Source organism: Chelonia mydas, chromosome 14, assembly GCF_015237465.2.
Source record: "Chelonia mydas isolate rCheMyd1 chromosome 14, rCheMyd1.pri.v2, whole genome shotgun sequence".
In the NCBI taxonomy this organism is placed as follows: domain Eukaryota; kingdom Metazoa; phylum Chordata; order Testudines; family Cheloniidae; genus Chelonia; species Chelonia mydas.
Genome location: NC_051254.2, coordinates 25,330 through 51,259, shown reverse-complemented (window position 1 = coordinate 51,259; position 25,930 = coordinate 25,330). Strand labels below are relative to the sequence as shown.

General features: G+C 44.2%; 1 protein-coding gene across 7 annotated transcripts in view; it reads right to left on the bottom strand.

The window, feature by feature from the left end:
• CSNK1D (casein kinase 1 delta) overlaps positions 1-25,721 on the bottom strand; it is an 87,975-nt gene extending 62,254 nt beyond the window's left edge. For 5 of the 7 annotated variants that reach the window (XR_005227709.2, XR_005227710.2, XM_027825849.3 and 2 more), the window contains exon 1: positions 24,339-24,646. Coding sequence is in view for 4 of the 7 variants with exons in the window: in XM_027825849.3 (XP_027681650.1) it covers positions 24,339-24,414 (76 nt within the window). In the remaining 3 variants the exon portion in view is untranslated. Of the gene's footprint in view, positions 1-14,552; positions 14,577-24,338; positions 24,647-25,463 lie in introns of those variants that run through there. The other 2 variants (XM_043528993.1, XM_043528995.1) reach the window with 2 other exon arrangements.
• Between the last annotated feature and the right edge of the window lie 209 nt (positions 25,722-25,930).

The following is a 25,930-nucleotide window of genomic DNA, read 5'->3' as shown; positions in this document are numbered from 1 at the left end:
AGATATACCAAACCAGCAACAAAAGTACACTTCTGTTTCACCACACTGGCTAACAAGAAGTCATAAAAGCAGTTTCCTTAGGCATCCCAGTCCTTGTATCGGCACCAAAACCACTAGACTTAGGGATAAGCTGTTCTTTAAAACCAATCTCCTCAAATAAAAGGTTCTTCTGATCACCAAGGACCAGCCACACACCCAGGTCAATATACAACTCAGATCTTACTCCAAAAATCACACTGTTGCTGATCCTTTAGTACCTAAATTCTAAAGGTTATTCATAAAAAGAAAGAAAGGTGAGAGTTAAAATCGGTTAAAGGAGTCAAATACATACAATAAATGCAAAGTTCTTGGTTAAGGCTTGTAGCAGTGATGGAATAAACTGCTGGCTTGATAAGTCTCTGGTTGCTTCCAAATCATTGGAAGGACCTCAGTCCCTTGGTTAGAATGCTCCCTTTAGTATAAGTCCATAGTCCAGAGGTTTGAGAAAGAAAGAGGCAAAATGGAGGTGTTTCCAGGGCCTTGTATAGTTTTTGCCATGTGGAGGGAAACTCATTGTTTCAAACAAAGCCCTCAGCAAAGCTAATGGAAAATCACAGGTGACAAAATAGTGTTTGGAGTCACATGGGTGAGTCACAGATCCATGCATGACTCCACTAAGGCCCTGTCTACACTGGCAAGTTTCTGCGCAGTAAAGCAGCTTTCTGCACTGTAACTCCCAAGATGTACACACTGCCAATCCACTTAGTGCACAGAAACCGCGCAGTTCCAGCGTTGTAAAAAAACCACCCCGAGAGACATACAGCTTTCTGCACTGGGCCTACAGCGCTCGATGCCAGTGTAGACACCGGGGTTGATTACAGCACTGCGACTGGCCTCCAGGAGGTGTTCCACAATGCCTGTTCTCGCCTCTGGTCATCAGTTTGAACTCTACTACCCTGCCCTCAGGTGACCAACCATCATCCCCACCCCATAAATTCTTCTGGAATTTTGTAAGTCCCCTTCCTGTTTGCTCGGTGATGCATGCAGTGGTCTCAGCACATCTTTTCACATGGCTATGCCTGCTCCATGCACCAGGCGATCCCCCACATGGAGCAATGCCGAGCTGCTGGACCTCATCAGCATTTGGGGAAAGGAGGCTGTCCAGTCCCAGCTGTGCTCCAGCTGTAGGAATGATGATACCTATGGACAGATTTCACGATGCATGACAGAAAGGGGCCATGACCAGGACACACTGCAGTGCACAGTCGAAGTGAAGGAGCTGCGGAACGCCTACCACAGGGCGTGGGAGGCAAACGCTGCTGCGCCCATGAGCTGCCAGTTCTATAAAGAGCTGGATGCGGTACTCGGCGGCGACCCCACCTCCACTTCCGAAGACCACTGTGGATACTTCGGTGGCTTGCATGCCAGTCGAGAGCGGACCGAGCCAGGAGGAGGAAATCTTGGACAAGAATGTGGAGGGTGACTCAGAGGCAGAGCATGACTCCGAGGTCAGATACATGCATCCAGGAGCTCTTTTTTACCCCAGAGGAGGCTAGACAGTCACAGGTGTTGGATGTTGGCGAAGTGCAACAGGAGAGGAGGCCCCTGGTAAGTGGATTTGATTTTGGGAATCGCTGAAGCAAGTTGTTGGGGGCAGGTGGGTTGCAGAAAGCAGGCTTGTCTCCCACCGCATGCCTAGTCTGAGCAGCGGAACAGGCTGCTGATTGACTCCCTCACTTCACGTGAATCTGCCTCAGAGATCTCCAGGAAACTCTCATGGAGATACTGAGCAATCAGCTGCTGACCCTCAGCAGCATGATATCTTCCATAACAATCACATCCTGTGGAAAGTGTGGGGACAGGAATGATTATCAGGCCCCCCCTACTGTGCTGGCTCCCCCCAAGAGCCAAGTGCCCAGTGTACAGAAGGGTCCGGGAAGCGTGATTTACCTTGCGCCTGCAGCTACTCACCATTTTGGGGGTCTTGTGGCTCATGTGTGCTTGCCTGGGGTCAGCCAGTTAGTGACAGGTGTGAGAGTATGGGCTATGTTTTAAATCACTGAATCAGTGCTGTGTGTGTTGCAAACAATACTGCTTCTGTAAAATGTTGCGTTTAAACTTCAGAGATGAGCTTGGGAGCCCCGCCTCCCTCTTCTGTTACCGGCAGCTGAACGGCTGCACATAACTAGAAAGCGGCCACGAAGAACTAAGGAGGACTTTTTGCGTGATCATTGAATCATAGAATATCAGGGTTGGAAGGGACAGGAGGTCATCTAGTCCAACCCCCTGCTCAAAGCAGGACCGATCCCCAACTAAATCATCCCAGCCAGGGCTTTGTCAAGCTTGACCTTAAAAACTTCTAGGGAAGGAGATTCCACCACCTCATAACATAAACCACCAACATAAACCTCCCCCACTGCAACTTGAGACCATTACTTCTTGTTCTGTCATCTGATACCACTGAGAACAGTCTAGATCTAAAAGGAGTACTTGTGGCACCTTAGAGACTAACCAATTGGTTAGTCTCTAAGGTGCCACAAGTACTCCTTTTCTTTTTGCGAATACAGACTAACACGGCTGTTACTCTGAAACCAGTCTAGATCTATTGACTTTGGAACCCCCTTTCAGGTAGTTGAAAGCAGCTATCAAATCCCCCCTCATTCTTCTCTTCTGCAAACTAAATAATCCCAGTTCCCACAGCCTCTCCTCATAAGTCATGTGTTCCAGTCCCCTAATCATTTTTGTTGTCCTCCGCTGGACTCTTTCCAATTTTTCCACATCCTTCTTGTAGTATGGGGCCCAAAACTGGACACAGTACTCCAGATGAGGCCTCACCAATGCCGAATAGAGGGGAATGATCACGTCCCTCAATCTGCTGGCAATGCTCCTACTTATACAGCCCAAATTGCTGTTAGCCTGAACACACTATTGACTCATATCCAGCTTCTCGTCCACCATAACCCCTATCCTTTTCTGCAGAACTGCTGCTTAGCCACTCTGTCCCTAGTCTGTAGCAGTGCATGGGATTCTTCCTTCCTAAATGCAGGACTCTGCACTTGTCCTTATTGAACCTCATCAGATTTCTTTTGGCCCAATACTCTAATTTGTCTAGGTCCCGCTGTATCCTATCCCTACCCACCAGCGTATCAACCGCTCCTCCCAGTTTAGTATCATCTGCAAACTTGCTGAGGGTGCAATCCACGCCATCCTCCAGATCATTATCGGCTGCCAATTAGACATGGAGTCATTGATCACTACCCGTTGAGCCCGACGATCTAGCCAGCTTTCTATCCACCTTATAGTCCATTCATCCAGCCCATACTACTTTAACTTGCTGGCAAGAATATTGTGGGAGACTAAATCAAAAGCTTTGCTAAAGTCAAGGAATAACATGTTCACTGCTTTCCCCTCATCCACAGAGCCAGTTATCTCATTGTAGAAGGCAATTAGGTTAGTCAGGCTGGATGGAATCCACGCTGACTGTTCCTGATCACTTTCCTCTCCTCAAAGTGCTTCAAAATGGATTCCTTGAGAACCTGCTCCATGATTTTTCAAGGGACTGAGGTGAGGCTGACTAGCCTGTAGTTCCCCGGATCCTCCTCCTTCCCTTTTTTAAAGATGGGCACTACATTAGCCTTTTTCCAGTCATCTGGGACCTCGCCCGATCGTCATGAGTTTTCAAAGATAATGGTCAATGGCTCTGCAATCACATCCGCCCACTCCTTTAGCACCCTCGGATGCAGCGCATCCGGCCCCATGGACTTGTGCTCCTCCAGCTTTTCTAAATAGTCCTGAACCACTTCTTTCTCCACATTGTCTGCACCAATCACAATCACCTCTTAGCATTATAAGCACTGCACTCACAAGCACAGCAACAAATATTAGTGGCTTTCAGCTTCAAATTGCTGCCTCAAGGCATCCCTAATCCTTATGGCCCTGCGCTGCGCCCCTCTAATAGCCCTGGTATCTGGCTGTTCAAACTCAGCCTCCAGGCTTTGAGCCTCTGCAGTTGAGCCCTGAGTGAAGCTTTAACCCTTCCCTTCACAATTATGGAGCGTACAGCACACGGCTATAAGCACAGGAATATTGTCATTGGCCAGGTCCAGCTTCCCATAGAGACAGCGCCAGCAGGCCTTTAAACGGCCAAAAGCACACTCAACAGTCATTCTGCACTTGCTCAGCCTGTTGTTGAACTGCTCCTTGCTGCCATCAAGTTGCCCCCTGTATGACTTCATAAGCCACGGCATTAAGGGGTAGGCAGGGTCTCCCAGGATCACAATGGGCATTTCAACTTCCCCTACGGTGATCTTCTGGTCTACAAAGAAAGTCCCTAAAAGATGCTTGCGTCACGCACCTTTCTGGACCAGCCTGCGTTAATGTCTGTGAAAAGCCCACAGTGATCCACAAGTGCCTGGAGAACCACTGAGAAATACCCCTTGCGATTAATGTACTCAGTGGCTAGGTGGTCTGGTGCCAGAATTGGAATATGCATGCTATCTATCACCCCTCCACAGTTAGGGAAGCCCATTTGTGCAGAGCCATCCACAATGTCATGGTCTTTCGGAGCAGGATGCAATTAATGGCCCTGCACACTTCCGTCATCATGAGTCCAGCGGTCGACCTTCCCACTCCGAACTGGTTAGCGACCAATCGGTAGCATCTGGAGTAACGAGCTTCCACAGTGCAATCGCCACGTGCTTATCCAATGGCACGGCAGCTCTCATTCTCCTGTCCTTGCGCCACAGGCCTGGGGCAAGCTCATCATACAGTCCCATGAATGCAGCATTCTTCATCCAAAAGTTCTGCAGCCACTGCTCGTCATCCCAGACATGCATCACAATGTGATCTCACTGGGCAGTCCTTATTTCCCAAGCACAAAAGCAGCGTTCCACTGTGGTCAGCACCTATGTGAAAGCCACAAGCAACCTCATGTCGTAGCTAGTACGCGTGGCGAGATCAATGTCACTCGCACTGCTCTTGCCTCTGTAGTTTAAGGAATAACTCCACTGCCAATCGTGATGTGTTGGTCAGAATGAGCAACATACTGGTCAACAGTTCGGGATCCATTCCTGCAATTCCTGAAGAGGCTCGGCGCGCAGTACACAAACCACTGAAAGATGGCGCTAAATGTGGATGGAAGCACAGGGATTGCTGGGATGCAAAGCAATGCATCACGGGGCATTGGGACAGGACCCAGGATGCCCCGCGACCCCCTCCATCTTCCCACAACTCTTAGCAGCAGAAGAGGAACAAATGCTCTGTGGGATAGCTCCCCAGAATGCAATGCTCCAAATACCACTGCAAGTGCCGCAAGTGTGAACACACTATTGCGCAGGCAGCTGACAGCGTGAACACACAACAGTGGTTCCCTTCAGTGCTCTCTGAGTGGCACTGTAACTCTGCCAGTGTAGACATGCCCTGAGACATAGTAGGAAGCCATTACCTATAGCCCAGACAGAACATTCACAGGACAGTCCATTCAGTGTAGATAAGCGTCTTCCATTGTGAGTTAAGTGTCCTTTTGATGAGCCACTTAATTTGAATAGTCCCTTCAAATTGTGCAAGCTATTTACCTTGCGGGCGTTACCTCAGGAGCAAACATTTGAAATCCAGGTATAGAGCCAATACTCATAACTTCAAATACAAAAATGATACATGCATACAAATAGCATAAATATATTCAGCGAGTCATAACCTGTCCATAGACACCTTACTTGTACAAATGTTGTCAAGATTTGTTGCAAATATATAACAGTGGTTGCAACAATGATCTATATGGTCATATTTTAAGCAGATAATGTCACACTGTGCAACCCAGAAAATACTCTGGTCAGAAAGGAGAGGGATGTGGCTCTCCTCCCAAGATAGGCAACAGCTGGGGAGCTGGAAGCATGAATATCAATAATGGTGCAGTTTTGCCCTGAACTGTGACAGATCAATTAACTTTATTTTTTTAAATTTAGCTCTCTAATATTCTCTACTTATATTTTTGATTAAGAACTCAAGATTGTCATCGCAGGAAAATATGGAAAAGTAAGTATTACTAATTGTATCTTTAAGCTCCAAAATATTTCCGGTTTACCATTAAATTTAGATAGTTGAAAGATACTGAAACCTACATAACACTGGTTTAAAGCCAATATGCATTAGATATTGAAGGCTACGAAGTCAAAGGTTGCTATGCTACATTAAAGTCTACAAGTGGGTGTAAGTCTTCTTTAGAGTGTAAACTGCATGTTTCAAAAGTCCCATTATTTGTGGTCTATACATCATTCATTAATGTTTTAGGTATATACAGATTTATACCTCATGCTGCTACTGTACACGACAATACAGGTTAAAATGAAAACTGTTATCTGATTATGAACCATCTTCTCTGTTCCTCCTTTGGGTTAAGATATATTTCTATGAACCATTCTAGAATTAAGACTATCTAGAGGAAGAATAAATATCACCATCTAATTTGTAGCCAACTCTCTAGAAGATGGACCTGAACTGTGTTCTGAACAGGTAAAAAGCTTATCTTCATTTCTGGTGATAGAGTTCCACAGGTCAAAGTCCTTCCTTTCCCTGCTGGGACTGAAAGTTATACTTCAAGTTCTGTAATCTACAATGGCTTTGTTTCCCTGATGGAAATAAAGGCAGTTTCTAGACAAGTTAGAACTTAGACGTGAACCATCAGGATCTGCAAAAGCAGATCAGCAATTTGATGGAAAGCCAGTACAGGGCACCGAACAATGGAGTGGTATGCTCGTAATCTGTCCCAATCAAAGAAAAACTGAAATTAGTATGTTGGATCAGCTGAAGTTACCATGAGGCCCCCACAGTCAACACTAGTACCGTATCAGTTTAAAAAAAAAAAAAAAAGCACTGACCAGCATGGCTAAGTCCCCATATGAAATGGAAAGTCCTTCCTGATGACTGGATACTGAGGCTATATGTACACTACAGCAGCTGCACCGCTGTACTGCTTCTGGTGAAGATGCTCTAAGCTGATGGAAGAGAGCTCTCCCTTTGTCTTAACTCCTGCCTCCGCGAGAGGCAGTAGCTATGTCGGTAGGAGAAGCTCCCCTGCTGACGTAGCACTGTTCACACCAGTGCTTAGGTTGGTGTAACTTACATTGCTCAGGGGTGTGGCTCACACCCCTGAGCTATGTAAGTTATACTGAAGTAATTTGTAGTGTAGACATAGCCTGAAAAATACATTTTAGCCAACCAGATGTCTAGGTGCAACAATGAGTAAAGTAGGACGAAAACCACAGCTGAAAGGTAGATAACTACTAACGGCAAAGAATATGTCTATACTGCAATGTCAGCCCAGGGTTTGAACTCAGGCTCAACCCTAACCCCCCTTCCATCTACACACAAATCACACTAACCTAGGGTTCCGTCCCAGAATCCCAGGACCCCCACAGGGATGAAGGGCCCGCGCCCGAGTCAAACAGGGACCCAGGATTCAAGCCTTATTGCTTTGCAGTGTAGCCACAGCCCCATTGGACTCATGCTTGGAGTCCACCAAAAGTATTCTACAATCCCACGGGCTGGTTTTCTTTGCCCATGGACAGTCAAGTGTTCCCACGCTGCACCATGAACAGTGGGCAAGAGCAGCCACATTTTGGGAGGGGACTAGAAAGTCTGGAATATGAGTGGTTGGACTTGGGACCATATAATGCAGTGTAGACACTGGAGCCCAAGTCAGGGACCCAGAGTTCAACAATTGCTAACCTGGGGTTACAAATTAGTGTAAACATTCAAGCCCTAAATTAACAAGCCTAGGGTCTGCTAACTAGAGTTCTACTAACCCTGGGCTTACACTACAGTGCAGACATACCCAAAGAAGTGTGTCTTGGACTTGGGGAGAAGTTATTCCTAGAAAGGAAATCTACTAAGTTAATTTTCAGTTCTCTGAGGGTATGTACTAAAAACATGTAGCTGGACCACATCAGCTGACTTGGGCTTGTCGGGCTGGGCTAAAGGGCTGTTTAACTGCAGTGTAGATGTTTGGGCTCAGGCTAGAGCCCAGGCTCTAAGACCCTGAGAGGTGGGAGAGTCCCAGGGCGTAGGCTACAACTTGAGCCCAAACATCTACACTGCAATTATACAGCCCCTTAGGCCTAGACCTATGAGCCCAAGTCAGCTGGTATGTGCCAGCCATGGGTGTCTAAATGCAGTGTAGACATACCGTGAGTGCCCATAGGGGACTTACACTACAGGAAAATAAGTTGTACAGCTTTCTCTGTTGAAAATAAGGTCAGCTCAATTATATTCTGTGGTATTCATTATAAAATACACAGTCATAAACTCATTAATTTACATACTAAAAGTCAAATCTTTCTCATCTGCTGAGGTCCCATTCTGCAAGAGCAGCCTGAAGAGATCTTAATCTACACCTAGAGCAGCTGTTGATGACTGGGGGAAGTGGTCAGTCACAGAAGGGAATGGGGTGGATTGATTTAAATCAAGACTACTTAAACACATGATTTAAATCACCAAGTGGAAAGCCTCAGTTTAAATAATTGATTGCAATCAAGTTTCCCATAGGTACATAATTTTCTAAAGAAAGGTGCACTCTTATTGGTTGATATAACCACTAAAACGTGTTTATTTACAACTCAATCACCCATTTAAACTATATTTGGTACATATTTTTGCTACCAAAGAAGGTACACTTACGTACATTTATTTAAGCAATTATATATTTTAATATTTCCAGATTCTTATTAATTGTATATTTTAGTATGTTAGAAAATGATAAATGATATATTGCTTATTTACTAGATAATGAAGCTTTTGCACATGATTTGTGTCAAGATGCATTAGTATAAGAGGAATGTAAACAAGCAAAAGAACATATAAAGTTTCTTGTTATTAAACAAAACAAGACCTTAATACAGTATGTGACCTACTGTGTCATATTTATAAAGCTTAACCTCAAAAGTTATGTGGAAAAAAATCTACTCTTTAATTATATAAAAAAGATTTTGATAGAGGCTCATGGATTCAGCCCATTTTTTTATTTAAATGTTTTAAGAGATAAATTTAGGCCCTAACATATTTTATAATAAATTCAGATTTAATTTTGAACAGTTTTATTTTTAAAAAGAAACTATAATTTAAACAAAATTCGAAAATCCATTAATTTTTTTTTCAAAATAATCATCCATTTTTATTCATGTTATAAAGGAAGTAATCAAGTGATACATTTTCTATTTTGGATCATGATCTTTCCCTCAACCTGAGACATTTCAGATGTAGCAAGGATGAGAGTAATTAACCACCGGAATCACATCATGGATTGTGGTGGATTCTCTATCACTGACAATTTTTAAAACAACACTGGATGTTCGTCTAAAAGATATGCTCTAGAAATTATTTTGGGGAAGTTCTATGGGCTGTTACACAAGAGGTCAGATTAGATGACGACAATGGTTTCTTTTGGCCCTGGAATTTATTAATACGACTAAGTCTATTACTTTGGATAAGTTTCAGAGTAACAGCCGTGTTAGTCTGTATTCGTAAAAAGAAAAGGAGTACTTGTGGCGCCTTAGAGACTAACCAGTTTATTTGAGCATGAGCTTTCGTGAGCTACAGCTCACTTCATCGGATGCATCCGATGAAGTGAGCTGTAGCTCACGAAAGCTCATGCTCAAATAAACTGGTTAGTCTCTAAGGTGCCACAAGTACTCCTTTTCTTTTTACTTTGGATAAGTGTGCCACTTTGAGATCCACCCAGACGTGGCCTAGCTCCCTAAATACAATTGGAACACTCCTTAGTTCTGTGACTATTCTAAATTGTCTTCTTTAACCAGTCTACTTTTGTGTTCAGTATCCAGTTTATGCCCTAAGGGTGGCATGGTAACTTTCCATTTAGGAGGGCATCTATATTGCTTCGGCATTTACACCTGAACTTGAAAATTTATGTATGCTACCGTTGTGTTGTCTGATCAAACCAAGACATAATCCTGTAAGTCTAGGAGAACCAGCCTGATCACTTATCTCTCAGAAGTAGATGTTCTAGAACTGGTCTCTGAACCCCTTCACATTTCCTATGTATTGCAATGACCCAATCATGCTCCCCTGTCCTGAATGGCTGGCACCCATAAACAAAATTTCAGGTCCTGGATTGTGATCCTACCATCATATAAAATTACTGGGGAAGTGGTAAATAATGAAGACAGGTCACTGATTCAGAGAGATCTAGATTGCCTGGTAAACTAACTACAAGCAAACAAATATGCATTTTAACATGGGTAAATGTAAACGTACAAAGGAAGGACGAATGGAGGCCATATTTACAGGATGGGGGACACTGCCCTAGGAAGCTGTGGCTCAGAAAAAAATGTTGGGATTGTGGTGGATAATCAGCTGGAACATGAGCTTCCAGTGTCAAGCTGTGGCCAAAAGAGTTATTGCAATCCTGGGATGCATAAACGGGGGAATTTTGAGTAGGAGTAGGGAGATTATGTTACCTCTGTATTTGGCACTGGTGTGACTGCTGCTGCAATACTGTGTCCAGTTCTGGTGCCCATAATTCAAGAAGCATGTTGGTAAATTGGAGAGGGTTCAGAGAAGAGCCACAAGTATGATTAAAGGATTAGAAAACATGCCTTATAATGACAGACTCAAGGAGTTCAATTTATTTAGTTTAAAGAAAAGGTTAAGGGGTGACTTGATTACCATCTGTAAGTACTTACATGGCGAACAAATATTTAATAATGGGCTCTTCAATCTACCAGAGAAAGGTATAACATGATCCAATGGCTGGAAGCTGAAGCTAAATAAATTCAAACTGGAAATAAGGCATACATTTTTAACAGTGAGAGTAATTAACCATCAAACTGTGCCAAGGGTTGTGGTAGATTCTGCATCATTAACAATGTTTAAATCAAAACTGAATTTTTCCTAAAAGATATGTTCTAGGAATTATTTGGGGGCAAATTCTATGGGCTGTGCTATACAGGAGATCAGACGAGATGATCACATTGATTGCTTCTGGCCTTAGAAGCTAAGAATCACCTGGGGTTCCTATTTCTACTAAGTAACTGACCAAGTAAATCTGGCTGGTGTCTTCACTTTCACAGTGACATCTCAGGCTGGGAATGGTCAAAAGTCTCTAAGAGGAATCGCTGAAGCACTCATGTGCAGTCAGGCCCATAGAGTACACACTCTATATACATGAGACCAAAACACCACAGAACTGTAGACACAGCTCTGATACACCTCTGAGAGCAGCATCTGAAGCTTGTTGAACCTTCTTTCCTGTTTCAGAAAGACTCTGGCTTTCCAAGTTTCTATCTTGCCCCTCAGGCAGAAGGTTCTCTGTGAGGGGTTCAGCGATCTTCTGTGTTTATTGAGAACCCATGTGCAGGAAGCATGGAGAAGATTTTCTAAGGTTAACTCCTGAAAGGTTCCTTGGGATTATGCTGATAAAATGCCACTGTTTAAACAGTTGTGTAAGTGAGCTCAGGCATAACTGAACTTAGCTTGGCTACTGTAACTATCAATAAAAGATCTGCAGGGGTGGGCATGGGAAACAGATCTGAAGGCAATGTTTTGTATTGCTAGTAAAGGTTCCTACAGTTGAAGCAGAGAAACTCCCAGGTCCACTGATCTCATCTCTTGAAGAGACTGAACAGAGTGGAAACTAGAATCTCTATCCTGAGTTTAATCTTCTTTATTAATTTGTTCAGGTTCTTAAGGTCGAGAACAGCTAGGACTCCTCCAAATCTTTCTTACTATGAAAAAACTGCAAGGAGAGACTCCAGTAACCCTAGTTCCAGGAGGTACAAGATCTCTTTTAGAACGGTTTCTCTTTTCCCTCAAGCCTGGAAAGGAGATGAAGGGATGTGGAGGAGTCTGGAGCTCCCGAGAGTATCCATATTGCACTCTCATAACCAATGTTGAGAAGTCAGTTAGAACTGCGTATCTTAAAAGGGAGATATCTTGTCACCTAGGCCTATCTCTGAGTAAATGCTGACTCAGTTGCAGTCAGACTGATTACTTTAAGAATTGACTGGACCTGTTTCTTGATCTGAGTTTCTCCCTGGTGTTCTCTAACTAGGTTTTATCCCTAGAATGAGTCCCTTCTTTGGCACTATTTTTGTGGGTAGGAACAAAAGGAACTTCTCTGTTATGTGATCTTCTAATCCATCTCGGACTTCACTCGAATGGAGAGTGTACACTTTGGCTTGCCTATATTCTCAATACTACAGCAGAGTGCCAGTTTTCCCATAAGTAAGGTCAAGAGTTCCATTTTGTTTAAATATTGACTCTTCTAAGTGCTTAAAAATCCATATGGTTACTTGGACTGCCTTGAAATTTGGAGTCCCTCATGGGGTGTGGGACAGGGTTAGTGATCCAAATTTGGGGTCATCTGACATGGAGGTGTGACTGCACCCCATATTTGTCCTAGTAATAATATTATAATACAGTTATGGCATAATTATGATGCATTTTGTACAAGTCAAGTCATGTGAGGTGTCATTGGAAAAGTTATGATTTGCTGAATATGATTATCCTATTTGTATGCATGCCTCATTTTTGTATCTGAAGTTATAAATACTATGTATCTGTACTTCAAATGTAATTACACATAAGTTACACCCACTACACTAGATGCTTTCAGTCTAGATAGCTGGTTTGGATGGGCCTATTTAGGGCAATGAGCCATTAGGGAAAACAGCAGGCCTTATGAGAAGCTTATCTCCCACCTGGTGAGCCTTCCTGAGAAGGCTACAGACAGCCTGTAAGTATTGGCTGCTGTGACGCTACAAGGACATGTGACCAGGCCACTGGAAGCCATCTTGGGATGTCAGTATTTTTCCACAAACCGGTCTGGGAACCAGGTTTTGAAACAAAGGGTTCCCACCATATGCTAAAGCTATATAAGGCAAGGAGTGACATCATCCATGGTTCTCCACTCCCCACACAAGATGACTCCTGGAAACATCTCTGGAACGAAGACTGAACTGGAGGAAGTGCTGGACCAGGGTGGATTTGGTTTAAACCAAATTGGTTTAAATCATGATTTAAATCCCTAGTCAGGAAGACTCGATTTAATCCTGGATTTCTACATAAAAGTGCATTATTGTTGGTTGTTATAACCTTAATATGTATTCTTCCCACTAAGAGATAGATGTAGGTTTCATTTTTAGAAAGTACACACTATACATTTTTAAAGTGATTTATTTTGAAAACTTTTCAGATTAGTTTTACAGCTATATCAGAAAATGAATGATTGTTTGGTTATTTCATTTACCAAAGGTAATTGAAGCAGATAGTTCACCTCCCAATGACTTCATAAATATCTACAATTCAAACAGGTTAATCATTAATATTTGGAGGATTTTCTCACCATGCTGTATTACGAGGAGAACATCACCGGACAGACATTTAAATTGTTTTATTTAACTATTTCTCACCTCTATATAGTATTTATTTGTTTTAAAACATTTTTGCCGTTAACAAGCATATTATCTCTAGAGACACAAATCCACAGTTTGAGAACTACAAAACTAAGCATTTCTGATGGTATCTTCTAGACTGAGCACTGAGTCCCATTGGGTAGATAAGAAAGATTTAACCTAAATAATCTATACAGAAGCCCCCGGAACCCCATAAGATTAGGTCCCTAATCCATGAATTATTGGAACTCATTTACAAAGCTTTTCTAAAACATTACATGAATATATTGTCTCATACCATAGAATTAGAATTTATAATCCCAATTGCATGATGAGATATCTTTGAGCTACAATGTACCTTAATTAAAACTATCTTTAGATAGGTTTTTTTCCCTCAAAAAGCATTTTATCAAAAATCCGATTTTTTTTTTTTTTTTTTAAATCATTGATTTTTATCCACCCTGTGCTGGACCCAGGGTGAAGGGATTTCTAGCCTGTGTATGAAACACCTGGGGATTCCAAGCTGCAAAGCAAGTGAAGCTTGTGCCTTAAAAATCTACAAGTCTCAAAACGTAATAGCAAAATTTATTTTAAGTACATCAGAAGCAGGAACCCTGCTAAACAACCAGTGCGGCCACTGGATGATCGAGGAGCTAAAGGAGCACTCAAGGACGGTAAGGCCGCTGTGGAGAAACTAAATGAATTATTTGCATCGGTCTTCACAGCTAAGGATGTGAGGGAGATTCCCAAACCTGAGCCATTCTTTTTAGATGACAGATCTGAGGAACTGTCCCAAACTGAGGTATCATTAGAAGAGGTTTTGGAACAAATTGATAAATTAAACAGCAATAAGTCACCAGGACCAGATGGTATTCACCCAAGAGTTCTGAAGGAACTCAAATGTGAAATTGCAGAACTACTAACTATGATATACTCTCTATCTTTTAAATCAGCTTCTGTACCAGATAACGGGAGGATAGCTAGTGTGATGCCAATTTTTAAAAAGGGCTCCAGAGGTGATCCTGGCAATTACAGGCCTGTAAGCCTGACTTCAGTACCAGGCAAACTGGTTGAAACTACAATAAAGAACAATATTGTCACACATACAGATGAACATAATTTGTTGAGGAAGAGTCAACACTGTTTTAGTAAAGGGAAATCATGCCTCACCAATCTATAGAATTCTTTGAGGGGGTCAACAAGCATGTGGACCAAGGGAATCCAGTGGATATAATGTACTTAGATGTTCAGAAAGCCTTTGACAAGGTCCCTCACCACAGGCTCTTACGCAAAGTAAGCTGCCACAGGATAAGAGGGAAGGTGCTCTCGTGGACTTGTAACTGGTTAAAAGATAGGAAACAAAAGGTAGGTATAAATTGTCAGTTTTCAGAATGGAGAGAGGTAAATAGTGGTGTCCCTTAGGGGTCTGTTCTGGGACCAGTCCTATTCAACATATTCATAAATGATCTGGAAAAAGGGGTAAACAGTGAGGTGGCAAAATTTGCAGATGTTATAAAATTACAGAAGATAGTTAAAACCCAGGCAAACTGCGAAGAGCTACAAAAGGATCTCTCAAAACTGGGTGACTGGGCAACAATCTGGCAGATGAAATTTAATGTTGATAAATGCAAAGTAATGCATATTGGAAAGCATAATCCCAGCTATACATATGAAATGATGGGGTCTAAATTAGCTGTTACCACTCAAGAAAGATCTCTGAGTCACTGTGGATAGTTTTCAGAAAACATCTACTCAATGAGCAGCGGCAGTTAAAAAAGCAAACAGAATGCTGGGAATAATTACGAAAGGCACAGAAAATAGGACAGAAAATATCATGTTGTCTCTATATAAATCCATGGTATGCCCACATCTTGAATACTGTGTGCAGATCATAGAATCATAGAATATCAGGGTTGGAAGGGACCTCAGGAGGTCATCTAGTCCAACCCCCTGCTCAAAGCAGGACCAATCCCCAATCAAATCATCCCAGCCAAGGCTTTGTCAAGCCTGACCTTAAAAACTTCCAAGGAAGGAGATTCTACCACCTCCCTAGGTAACGCATTCCAGTGTTTCACCACCCTCCTAGTGAAAAAGTTTTTCCTGATATCCAACCTAAATCTCCCCCACTGCAACTTGAGACCATTACTCCTTGTCCTGTCCTCTTCTACCACTGAGAATAGTCTAGAACCATCCTCTCTGGAACCACCTCTCAGGTAGTTGAAAGCAGCTATCAAATCCCCCCTCATTCTTCTCTTCCGCAGACTAAACAATCCCAGTTCCCTCAGCCTCTCCTCATAACTCATGTGTTCCAGACCCCTAATCATTTTTGTTGCCCTTCGCTGGACTCTCTCCAATTTATCCACATCCTTCTTGTAGTGTGGGGCCCAAAACTGGACACAGTACTCCAGATGAGGCCTCACCAATGTCGAATAGAGGGGAACGATCACGTCCCTCGATCTGCTCGCTATGCCCCTACTTATACATCCCAAAATGCCATTGGCCTTCTTGGCAACAAGGGCACACTGCTGACTCATATCCAGCTTCTCGTCCACTGTAACCCCTAGGTCCTTTTCCGCAGAACTGCTGCCTAGCCATTCGGTCCCTAGTCTGTAGCTGTGCATTGGGTTCTTCTGTCCTAAGTGCAGGACCCTGCACTTATCCTTATTGAACCTCATCAGGTTTCTTTTGGCCCAATCCTCCAATTTGTCTAGGTCCTTCTGTATCCTATCCCTGCCCTCCAGCGTATCTACCCCTCCTCCCAGTTTAGTATCATCCGCAAGATGTGGTTGCCCCATCTCAAAAAAAGATATATTGGAATTGGAAAAGGTTCAGAAAAGGGCAACAAAAATTATTAGGGGTATGGAACAGCTGTATGAGGAGAGATTAATGAGACTGGGACTTTTCAGCTTGGAATAGAGACGGCTAAGGGGATATATGATTGAGGTCTATAAAATCATGACTGGTGTAGAGAAAGTAGATAAGGAAGTGTTGTTTACTGCTTCTCATGACACAAGAACTAGGGGTCACCAAATGAAATTAATAGGCAGAAGGTTTAAAACAAATAAAAGGAAGTATTTCTTCACACAATGCACAGTCGACCCATGGAACTCCTTGCCAGAGGATGTTGTGAAGGCCAAGACCATAACAGGGTTCAAAAAAGAACTAGATAAATTCATGGAGGATAGGTCCATCAGTGGCTATTAGCCAGGATGGGCAGGAATGCTGTCCCTAGCCTCTGTTTGCCAAAAGCTGGGAATGAGCAACAGGGGATGGATCACTTGATTACCTGTTCTGTTCATTCCCTCTGGGACACCTGGAACTAGCCACTGTCAGAAGACAGAAGACGGGGCTAGATGGACCTTTGGTCCGACCCCGTAGGGCCATTCTTATGTTCTTAAGTCTGCCTGTACCATCAGTTACGGTGAGAATCTGCTATTTATATCCAATCTATTTAGTATATTAAGCTTACTTAGCATTTTTTGTTCATTTGCTAGGTAATCTGCTTTGATCTGTTTGCTATCACTTAAAATCTATCTTTTGTAGTTAATAACTTGTTTTTGTTTTAATATAAACCAGTGAGCTTTGACTGGAGTGCTTGGGGAAAATCTCTGCTTGGTTACCACAAGTGTGCATTGTTCTCTTCACATTGAGGGAGAGGTGGACCAGGTATTACACCCATATACCGGCCAGATTTGACCAGGGCAAGATGGTACTGCTCTGGAGTACTAGGCTGGGAAGCTGGGGGTTAGAAAGCCTGAGTGTAACTGCAGCTGGGTATGTCCCTACCTGTGTGAATGCTGGTGAAAGTGCAGGCTGGAGGGCTTTGCAGCTTGTCACAGCAGTACAGTATGAGAAAGCACCCAGGCTTGTGGGTCAGGGTGCTCAGTGGTACCCCAGTTCTAGGGGGCACCCCTGGGGAAACCCATCACAGGGGTTCCTGAGATATACCCCCCAAAACAACTTTGCTTAAGATAGACAGATTTTACCAACTTTTCTGCAAAGCCATGGTTTGATCATTGGCCAAATGGACTCAATCACTCAACATTTATCCCAGCTACTGCATGACAACCACTAACTCTTTAAGGAAGAAACACTGAAAACAGTATTCAAAAAAAGATTTTGGCTCTGCAGATGGGCACGAGCCTAATGCTCAAATGCCAAATGGATTATGCTGTGCAGAAGCAGACAGATTTCCCAAAAGAACTGTGAGCCAGCCATGATTCTGGACCTTCACAGTTTAAGGGGACATCTTACAGTCATTGAAATTGAGCAACGTTCTGGCACTATGAATAGGGCTCTATGTTTGTCATGGAAGTCATGTACTCCATGACTTCCTGCAACCTCTGTGACGACTTCTGTAGTGGCCTGTGTGGCTGGGTTAGGGTTAGCCCGGCAGCACCCTCCCCTAAGATTCAATCAGGGGTATTTATGATGATTTTTTCAGTCTTGCCCATGACCTGTCCATGACTTTTACTAAAAATACCCATAATTAAATTGTAGCCTTAACTATGAGTTCAAATCTGAACCTCTGAAGAAATCTGAAGGGGGAAAAAAGTTGGCATGTTGCTACAATCTGACTCTGTCTAAGGGTTTTTGTTTTGGAAAAATTTAATCAGAGTACAGCAGAAAATTCAGAAGGTGCTAAAACTATTTTTTAAAAGAAAATAAATTACACAAATGAATGCCTCCTGGGAAGAAGGGGAAATTAGGGAGCGAAGACATAGGGAGGGGTTTGGGGCTACAGTGAGTGGAGGGGGATAAATGAAAATGTGTGGTGGGGGTCAGGGGGAGTGGGAGGGGAGACACACTAAAAGGGGTTTCATGGAGGTGGGTGGAAGGGATCCGGGTAGAGGGCACCTGTTAGCCCTATATTCTTCCTTCCTGTGGGTGTGCTGGGGTCTGGGGGTCACCTGTCACTCTGGAGTTGGAGTGAGGGATGAGAAGAGGCCTGCTTGGAGCATGCATGAAGCATACAGTGCCAAGACCTGGGTAAGGAGCTAAGAATGTGCATGCTTGATGCATAAAATTGGTTTTAAAGAAATAGCACTAGGTGTGGGATGAGAGCACTCAGAGATGAATGGTGCAGTTCACACATCTGAATTATTGTTTCAATTGTAGTTGTGTCCACAGGGTGTTCCCATTCATCTGAGAACATCTTACTGAGATGAATGGGCCACTTATTGGGGTGAGGGATAACTCAGTGGTTTGAGCTTTGGCCTGCTAAACCCAGGGTTGTGAGTTCAATCCTTGAGGGGGCCATTTAGGGATCTGGGGCAAAAATTGGGGATTGGTCCTGCTTTGAGCAGGGGGTTGGACTAGATGACCTCCAGAGGTCCCTTCCAACCCTGATATTCTATGATTCTATAAGCACTCCATACCTCCTCAGAGCCTCCTATGTTTTCAGAATTAACCTTTGCTGGGAATCTGGACATAGCAAAGCAGATGTTGATAATTAATTTCATACAGTATTACAGCAGAACATGACTTCTGCTACAGTTGAGATTAAACAGAAAAGTCTTCTCAAAGGATGATTCTTCTTAGTGCTCAAAATCTACATGCTTCCTCAGATTGGCCTGAAATTTGCTATCGCTCATGGTACAATGGGGTAATGTTAGCAATCAAAATTTGAGCAAGGGGGGTTCCTGCGATATAGCCCTCCTCCAAAAAGATTTCTTAACATTCACAGATTTTACCAACTTTTTTTGTGCACACTTTTCTTCTAAAGTGCTAATGGCTTAATGGGACAGGAAGTGAAAGGTGACCTGGAAATGGGGGATGGGAGGACTATATGTGGTGGGAGAAGTGAGGGCAGGAGAGAAATACCAGTCTTCTCTCACACGCTTAAAGTTAATGCTCCCCTGCCCAGAGACACCCCCCCCCCCAACAGATCTGTATGCCCAGTGCCCCTCCAGTTAAACTCTCCCACAGACCCCTATGCCCAGCACCTCCCACCCAGAGACTCTTCCACAGAGTGGGAGTGCAGGGCCAGCAGCCAGGACCCCTGGTGCAGAGGGTCAGGAGTGGAGCCCCAAGTAAAGCCTGGGGGTGCCGTAGCATCCCCCCCACACCTAGTTCCCAGGCCTATGCTGCCCAGCACCCCGCACAAACCCGTCACTGCCTAGAGACCTCCACCCCCCCAAGACCCACTCCCACACACCATCCCCCCTGCTGAACTCACCAGGCCCACTGTTGGCAATAGTCCTCCAGCAGGGCTGGGCTGCCTAATGCCCTCTCCCCCTCAGCTCGCCCCGTGCCCTGCTAGCCCAGAGTGGCAAATTTTGAATAGTTTCTAGCACACAGCTGGGCTGCAGCTGTGTGGTAATCGGGTGGCCCGCGGGATGAGAACCACTGTATCAGAGAAAAGAAAAGGAGTACCTGTGGCATCTTAGAGACTAACAAATTTATTTGAGCATAAGTTTTTGTGAGCTCCCATCCTGTACCATACCACCACAGCTGCAATCAGTAAAAGCATTCCAGATGGAGATCACTCAGTTTGAAAGAGAGGACTGGTGGTGAAGCATTCTCTGTTAGGGATCATCACCTCTAGAAATAGCCTTCTTTCTTACCCTAGTCAGAAACAGTCCTGGTCTGCTAACCTTCAGGGCATGCCACATGAATATATTTCCATCAGCTGCTGCAAAGGATACGATTTGATGGGGATGAGATCCACGTGGAGACAGTGTTTTGGAGGGGATCGAGTTCTGCTGGATATGATGTTAAGCTGCTATTTAATATTTCTCCTCATAACTTGTATAAAGAGCACCTAAGAGCCTTGTATAGGCACTCTTTTGTATAAACCCAAATAAACTATTACCTTAAAGACAGACAATAAATGAGACAGTATAAAAAAAACCTCAACTTCAGTTTTTGAAAGAGTGAAAAGTGAGTGTTACATTACAAGGCCTTATTTTACTTAATAAAAACAAAGGCAGGTGATGTTTTTAACCCATACAATTTTGCATTCCTAGTTCCCTGTTCCCTCATTTTAAATCTAGATACTTTTCAATGTTTATATCCATCAGTGAAAATGTTTGGTTTTATTCTGTCCTATTTAGATGTAAGAATTAAATCATACATGGTTATACTCTAGAGCAGTGTTTCCCAAGTGGTGGATTGCGACTGCTGACAGTGATCAGGGAATTGCAAGGCATTTTATTACAATTCTAAAGAAAAGAAAGTTTCTAGAATAACTTTGGGGTGGCCTTCATGGTTTGTGGTCAAATGTAGCGGTAGTATAGATTTTAAAATTTTATTTTTAATAGTAAATGTAATGGGGTTGTGAACATTTGACTTAGAATAAGGAGTTGCCAAACTGACAATAAACACCATGCACAAGTCTGAAACACAGTGGGCCAAGTTTTGTCATCATTTATACTGGTTTGACTCCAAAGACTTTGGTCTAGCGTATTAAACTTTAGAACAGCTATCTATTTTAAATTTGTTATTCTTCTCTAGCTGTATACTATACATTCTTGGGACTATTTAAAACACCATCTGAGAATCCATGCTACTTTTTTTCCCCTTTTCCTTTCAAGTGGGCAATTTCAAAAGATTTAGGCATATTAAACTCCTAGTTTGTTCTTTTTAAATTCCCACTTCAAACTGTTTTATTTCAGATAGTGCTTTGGATTTTGAAATTCTGCCTGCAAGTCCCATACAGCCAGTTTGGTGTGATTCTAAACACCTACAATTTGAAGGATGAGGCAGAGAATCTGAAAGCACAAAGTCACTGAGGAAGAACTGCTGACTCCTGTCTAAAAAGTATCATTTGAGAGGGCCCTAACCTCCCAGCACATCCTATATTTGTAGTGAAGGAGGATAAGTCAGGGAAATAAATCAAAATCCCAATCTAAAATTTGGGTGGATTCTTAAAATCTACAGAGTGAATATTAAAAGCCATTATTGGTTAGACAGTGAAATAGGTTTTAAATAATTTTAAAAGTTGTTTTGACTAAGTTATGCCCTATTCATACTGGCTTCACAATTGTGAGAAGAAACTAGTTTTAAAAAACAGAACAAGGAGTACTTGTGGCACCTTAGAGACTAACAAATTTATTTGGGCATAAACTTTTGTGGGTTAAAACCTACTTCATCGGATGCATGCAGTGGAAAATACAGTAGGAAGATATATATACACAGAGAACATGAAAAAATGGGTGTTGCCATACCATCTATAACAAGAGTGATCAAATAAGGTGGGCTACTATCAGCAGGAGAAAAAAAAAACTTTTGTAGTGATAATCAGGATGGCCCATTTCAAACAGTTGACAAGAAGGTGTGAGTAACAGTAGGAGGAAAATTAGCACGGTGAAATAGTTTTTACTTTGTGTAATGACCCATCCACTCCCAGTCTTTATTCAAACCTAATTTAATGGTGTCCAGTTTGCAAATTAATTCCAATTCTGCAGTTTCTCGTTGGAGTCTGTTTTTGAAGTTTTTTTGTTGGAGTATTGCGACTTTTAGGTCTGTGATTGAGTGACCAGGGAGGTTGAAGTGTTCTTGACATCTGATTTGTGTCCATTTATTTTTTTGCATAGAGAATGTCTGGTTTGGCCAATGTACATGGCAGAGGGGCATTGCTGGCACATGATGGCATATATCACATTGGTAGATGTGCAGGTGAACGAGCCTCTGATGGTGTGGCTGATGTGATTAGGTCCTATGTTATTTTCCCAACATGGAGGAAAAACAGTGTAGACTCAGCTCATATTTGTTTCTATTTCAACATTTAGACAAACAATACCTATTCTAGGCTCTAGACACCCTACCAGGTAGCTGAATGCACACACATAATAAAACTAAGAATTGTTATTCACAAAAACATCACATGACAGCTCCTGGGGGGAGGGTGGGGACAGATTCTCTCCCCCGACCCCAAAAAGTCTACATAATTAGCCTCATTCCTTCAAACTGAAACTCTCCCCAGATGTCTGCCAAAACATCATGTTTGTTAGCAGCATGCCCTAACAGTGAGCCCAAACTAGTTGGTTGTTCTGAACCAAAAGAAGGGGGCACTCTCATGCAGGATATTCTGCAAACAACTCTCTCTAAGGGATTGTCCAGGATAGCAAATACAGGACTAATACTTCACTTGTTCAGCTCCACCAGCGGAAGCTCTAGTGTAGATAGGGATGACAAGCACTGGCTTGCTCTCTTGCCTCTACCATCACCCCCAGAGATGGAACTGCAACAGTGGATAATTACAGGTCTGAATATACTATGGGAACTCCAACTCAAATGCCTCTGCTGATCTTAGCTATGGCAGTATTGCATGGTGAGAGGCACAGAATGGCGATCAATGCATCTGCGGTCAATTTAGTGGGTCTTCACAGATCACTCTCCCATTGACTCCTGTACTCCACTGGATCGAGAGCATCTCCCGTCAACATCGCATAGTGTGGACCCCGCGGTAAGTAGATCTAAGCTATACTGATTTGAGTTACACTATTCACGTAACTCAAATTGCATACCTTAGATTGAATTTCCCCTGTAGTGTAGACAAGGCCTTAGGTAGGCAGGCCCCACAAAACCAGCATCTTAAACTCCACCCAGAAACCCATAGGTAGCCAGTGCAGATTCTGGAGCACTGGTATTACATGTGCGTAGCAACATATACCACCATCCTCAGCCTTCTAAATGAATACATTAATAGAGCCATAGAATCCTCATCTCTGTCTATATATACTGCAGACCCTCAGCTAGAAACACGGAGATTTCATTACACGTGTTCTATTCAAGGATAATCAATATTCGCTGCCTGTGAACAAGTGATTTTAGTTTAGAAGTTAGTTCTGAGGAACAGCTGTCTACTGCAATAAGAAATACTGTAGTGTAGAAAAGTAAATTAATTTGTGTACAGATACAGCTGATACACACAAATCAGTGATATTCTTTTTAATCTAGGTGGCTACAGTTTCCCGGCAGTGGTTGCAGGAAAGTATGTTTTTCTGGCTCATCTTTGGAAGGCTATTCCAATTTTTGAAAGCAGACATCTGTGGTAACATGCTACATATGGGATTTGTATTCAAATTCTATATGTAGCATGTTTGCACAGGTGTCTGCTTACAAAAATTGGAATAGCCTTCCAAAGATAAAAATCCAGAGACCTTTTTTTAGAACACATTAAAAATGTGTTTAAAAAAGATGCCATTTCTCAAGTCTGCTTATGATTTAAAATATTAATAAAATCTAGAGGCCCAAGACAGAACTAAGGAACCACTGTGATAGGTACTGTGTAAACACAGAGGAAGAGACAATCCCTGCCCTGAAGAACTTAAGACAAGACTGGGTAAGTGAGATACACAAGGCATGAAAAGTCACAGAGGCCCGCTACATTATAATGGTTTTTAAAGGGTTTGATTTTTTTTTGCCAAGACCTAATTATCATTAGTTGGCCAATTTCTTATAGGCCAATCAGAAATGTAGACAAAATCACAGCAGTTTCATCAACTCTATAGCAATTATCATGATATCTAGCACCAACATTCATGGTTCATTTTCAAGTCACTTGACGCAGTCGTCAAATGGTAAGTCAGTACCCTTATCCCGTTTTAGAGATGGGAAGAAAGTGGAACAGGGTATGAAAACAGCTTGCCCAATATCACAGAGGGAGTAAATCAGCAAAAAATGAGCACAGAATCCAGGAGACCTGGCTGTCAGCCCTGTCTAAATTAGAACATGATGCTTCAATAAGAATTTAGTCCGTCCTCCGTATGTGGCAACAAGAAGTTTCCTGAGATTTGGGGGCATTTCTTTGGCAGCTGAACATCTCGGGCGGCACCGGAGGATAAACGGACTCTCACCCCACCCCCTGCTCCCTATCCCAGCCCGGGAGAACACAGTGAGACTCTTCCAAGAGCCCTCACCCCTCGCGATAGGCCCGTGAGCCCCAAGGCAGCTGCTCAAGCAGCGCAGAGACAGAACCCTGCAGGACAAGGCTCCACGTCCACGTCTTACCTAGGTAAATATCCCCGAAAGAACCGCTCCCGATCTTCCGGCCCAGCCGGTATCGGTTCCCGACTCTCAGCTCCATGGCAGCGGCCCAGTTCGGCTGCTCTGCCCCCGCAAGTCGGCTTCACGGATGCCAATTCAGAGCCCGGCAACTGCTGTGACCATTGCAGCCCCCAGTCCCGCCGCTCGAAACCAGTGAGACTAGCGGGCGGCGCCGCTCCCCGTCGGATGGACGCGGATTCCCCAGAGTCACGGATCTCCTCAGCGTCTCCGGGCCCAAGCCGCCATAACTGTGTGACCTCACTTCCCTAGCAACGGGAGAGGGAGGAGAGGGGTGGGGCTCACTTGGTTGAAGGGCGGGGCCTCGGGTGGTTTCTGTGGGGGAGCGTGACACCGTGGGTGGCGGTCTCAAGCGAACGGTACGTGCGTCCCTAGTGCTGGAGGTCGTGGAGTGGCCCGGAATCAGCCCCCTCATCGGAGCCCGGACCGCAGCCCCATCTCTGAACAACATAGGCCCCCACGCCGGCCTCATGGCTAACATACAGGAGGCGTCAGCCTGGCTACAGAAACTGTAAAAACCAGGTTTCAGAGTAACAGCCGTGTTAGTCTGTATTCGTAAAAAGAAAAGGAGTACTTGTGGCACCTTAGAGACTAACCAGTTTATTTGAGCATGAGCTTTCATGAGCTACAGCTCACTTCATCGGATGCATAGTGCCACAAGTACTCCTTTTTTTTTTTTTTTTTTTGTAAAAACCAGGTGGACCCTCTGGGCCAGTCAAAGGCTCCTAGGCCCTAGATGTCTCAGACCTGACCCCCTTCAGACTTCTGCTAGCGTATTTAATAGCACCTTCATCCAGTGATGAGCTGCCAAAATCTTAACAGTGAGTTCCCTCCTCACCCCACGAGGGGGTCGTTGTCCACCCCCGCCCCCTGGGACTCCTGCCCCATCCAACCCCCCTGTGTTCCTTGATGTCCCCCCCCCAGGACCCCTGCCCCATCCACCCCGTCCACTGACTACCCCCAGAACCTGGCAGGAGGGTCTTGGGGGCCATTGTAGTGGGTGCCCACCCCACCCCTAAGAGCCAGAGGCACCTGCCGAGGGGCGAGGTGCGGAGTCCCGGCGGTGCTTACCTGGGGCAGCTCCCAGGAAGCATCCAGCAGGTCCATCTGGCTCCTAGGGGTGGGGGAGCATAGCTGCGGTGGAGCAGGGGGAGCGGCCGTTCCCCCCACTGATCACATCAACAGTGGCGCCTTAGGTGCCGACTTCCTGGGTGCTCTGAGGCTGGAGCACCCACGGGAAAAATTGGTGGGTGCAGAGCACCCACCGGCAGCTCCCCGCCCCGCACCCGGCCCCAGCTCACCTCCGCTCTGCCTCCATCTCCTCCCCTGAATGCACCACCCCGCTCTGCTTCTCCGCGCCCCCCCACCCCACGGCTTCCTGCGAATCAGCTGTTCGACGGGAAGCCAGGGAGGACTGAGAAGCAGGCCGCAGCTTCCCGCGCAGGCCGAGGGTGGCGGGGGTGAGCTGGGGCGGGGAGCGGTTCCCCTGCGTGCCCCCCCCGGGTTACCTGCTGCGGCACGGGCGGCCCTCCTCGCAC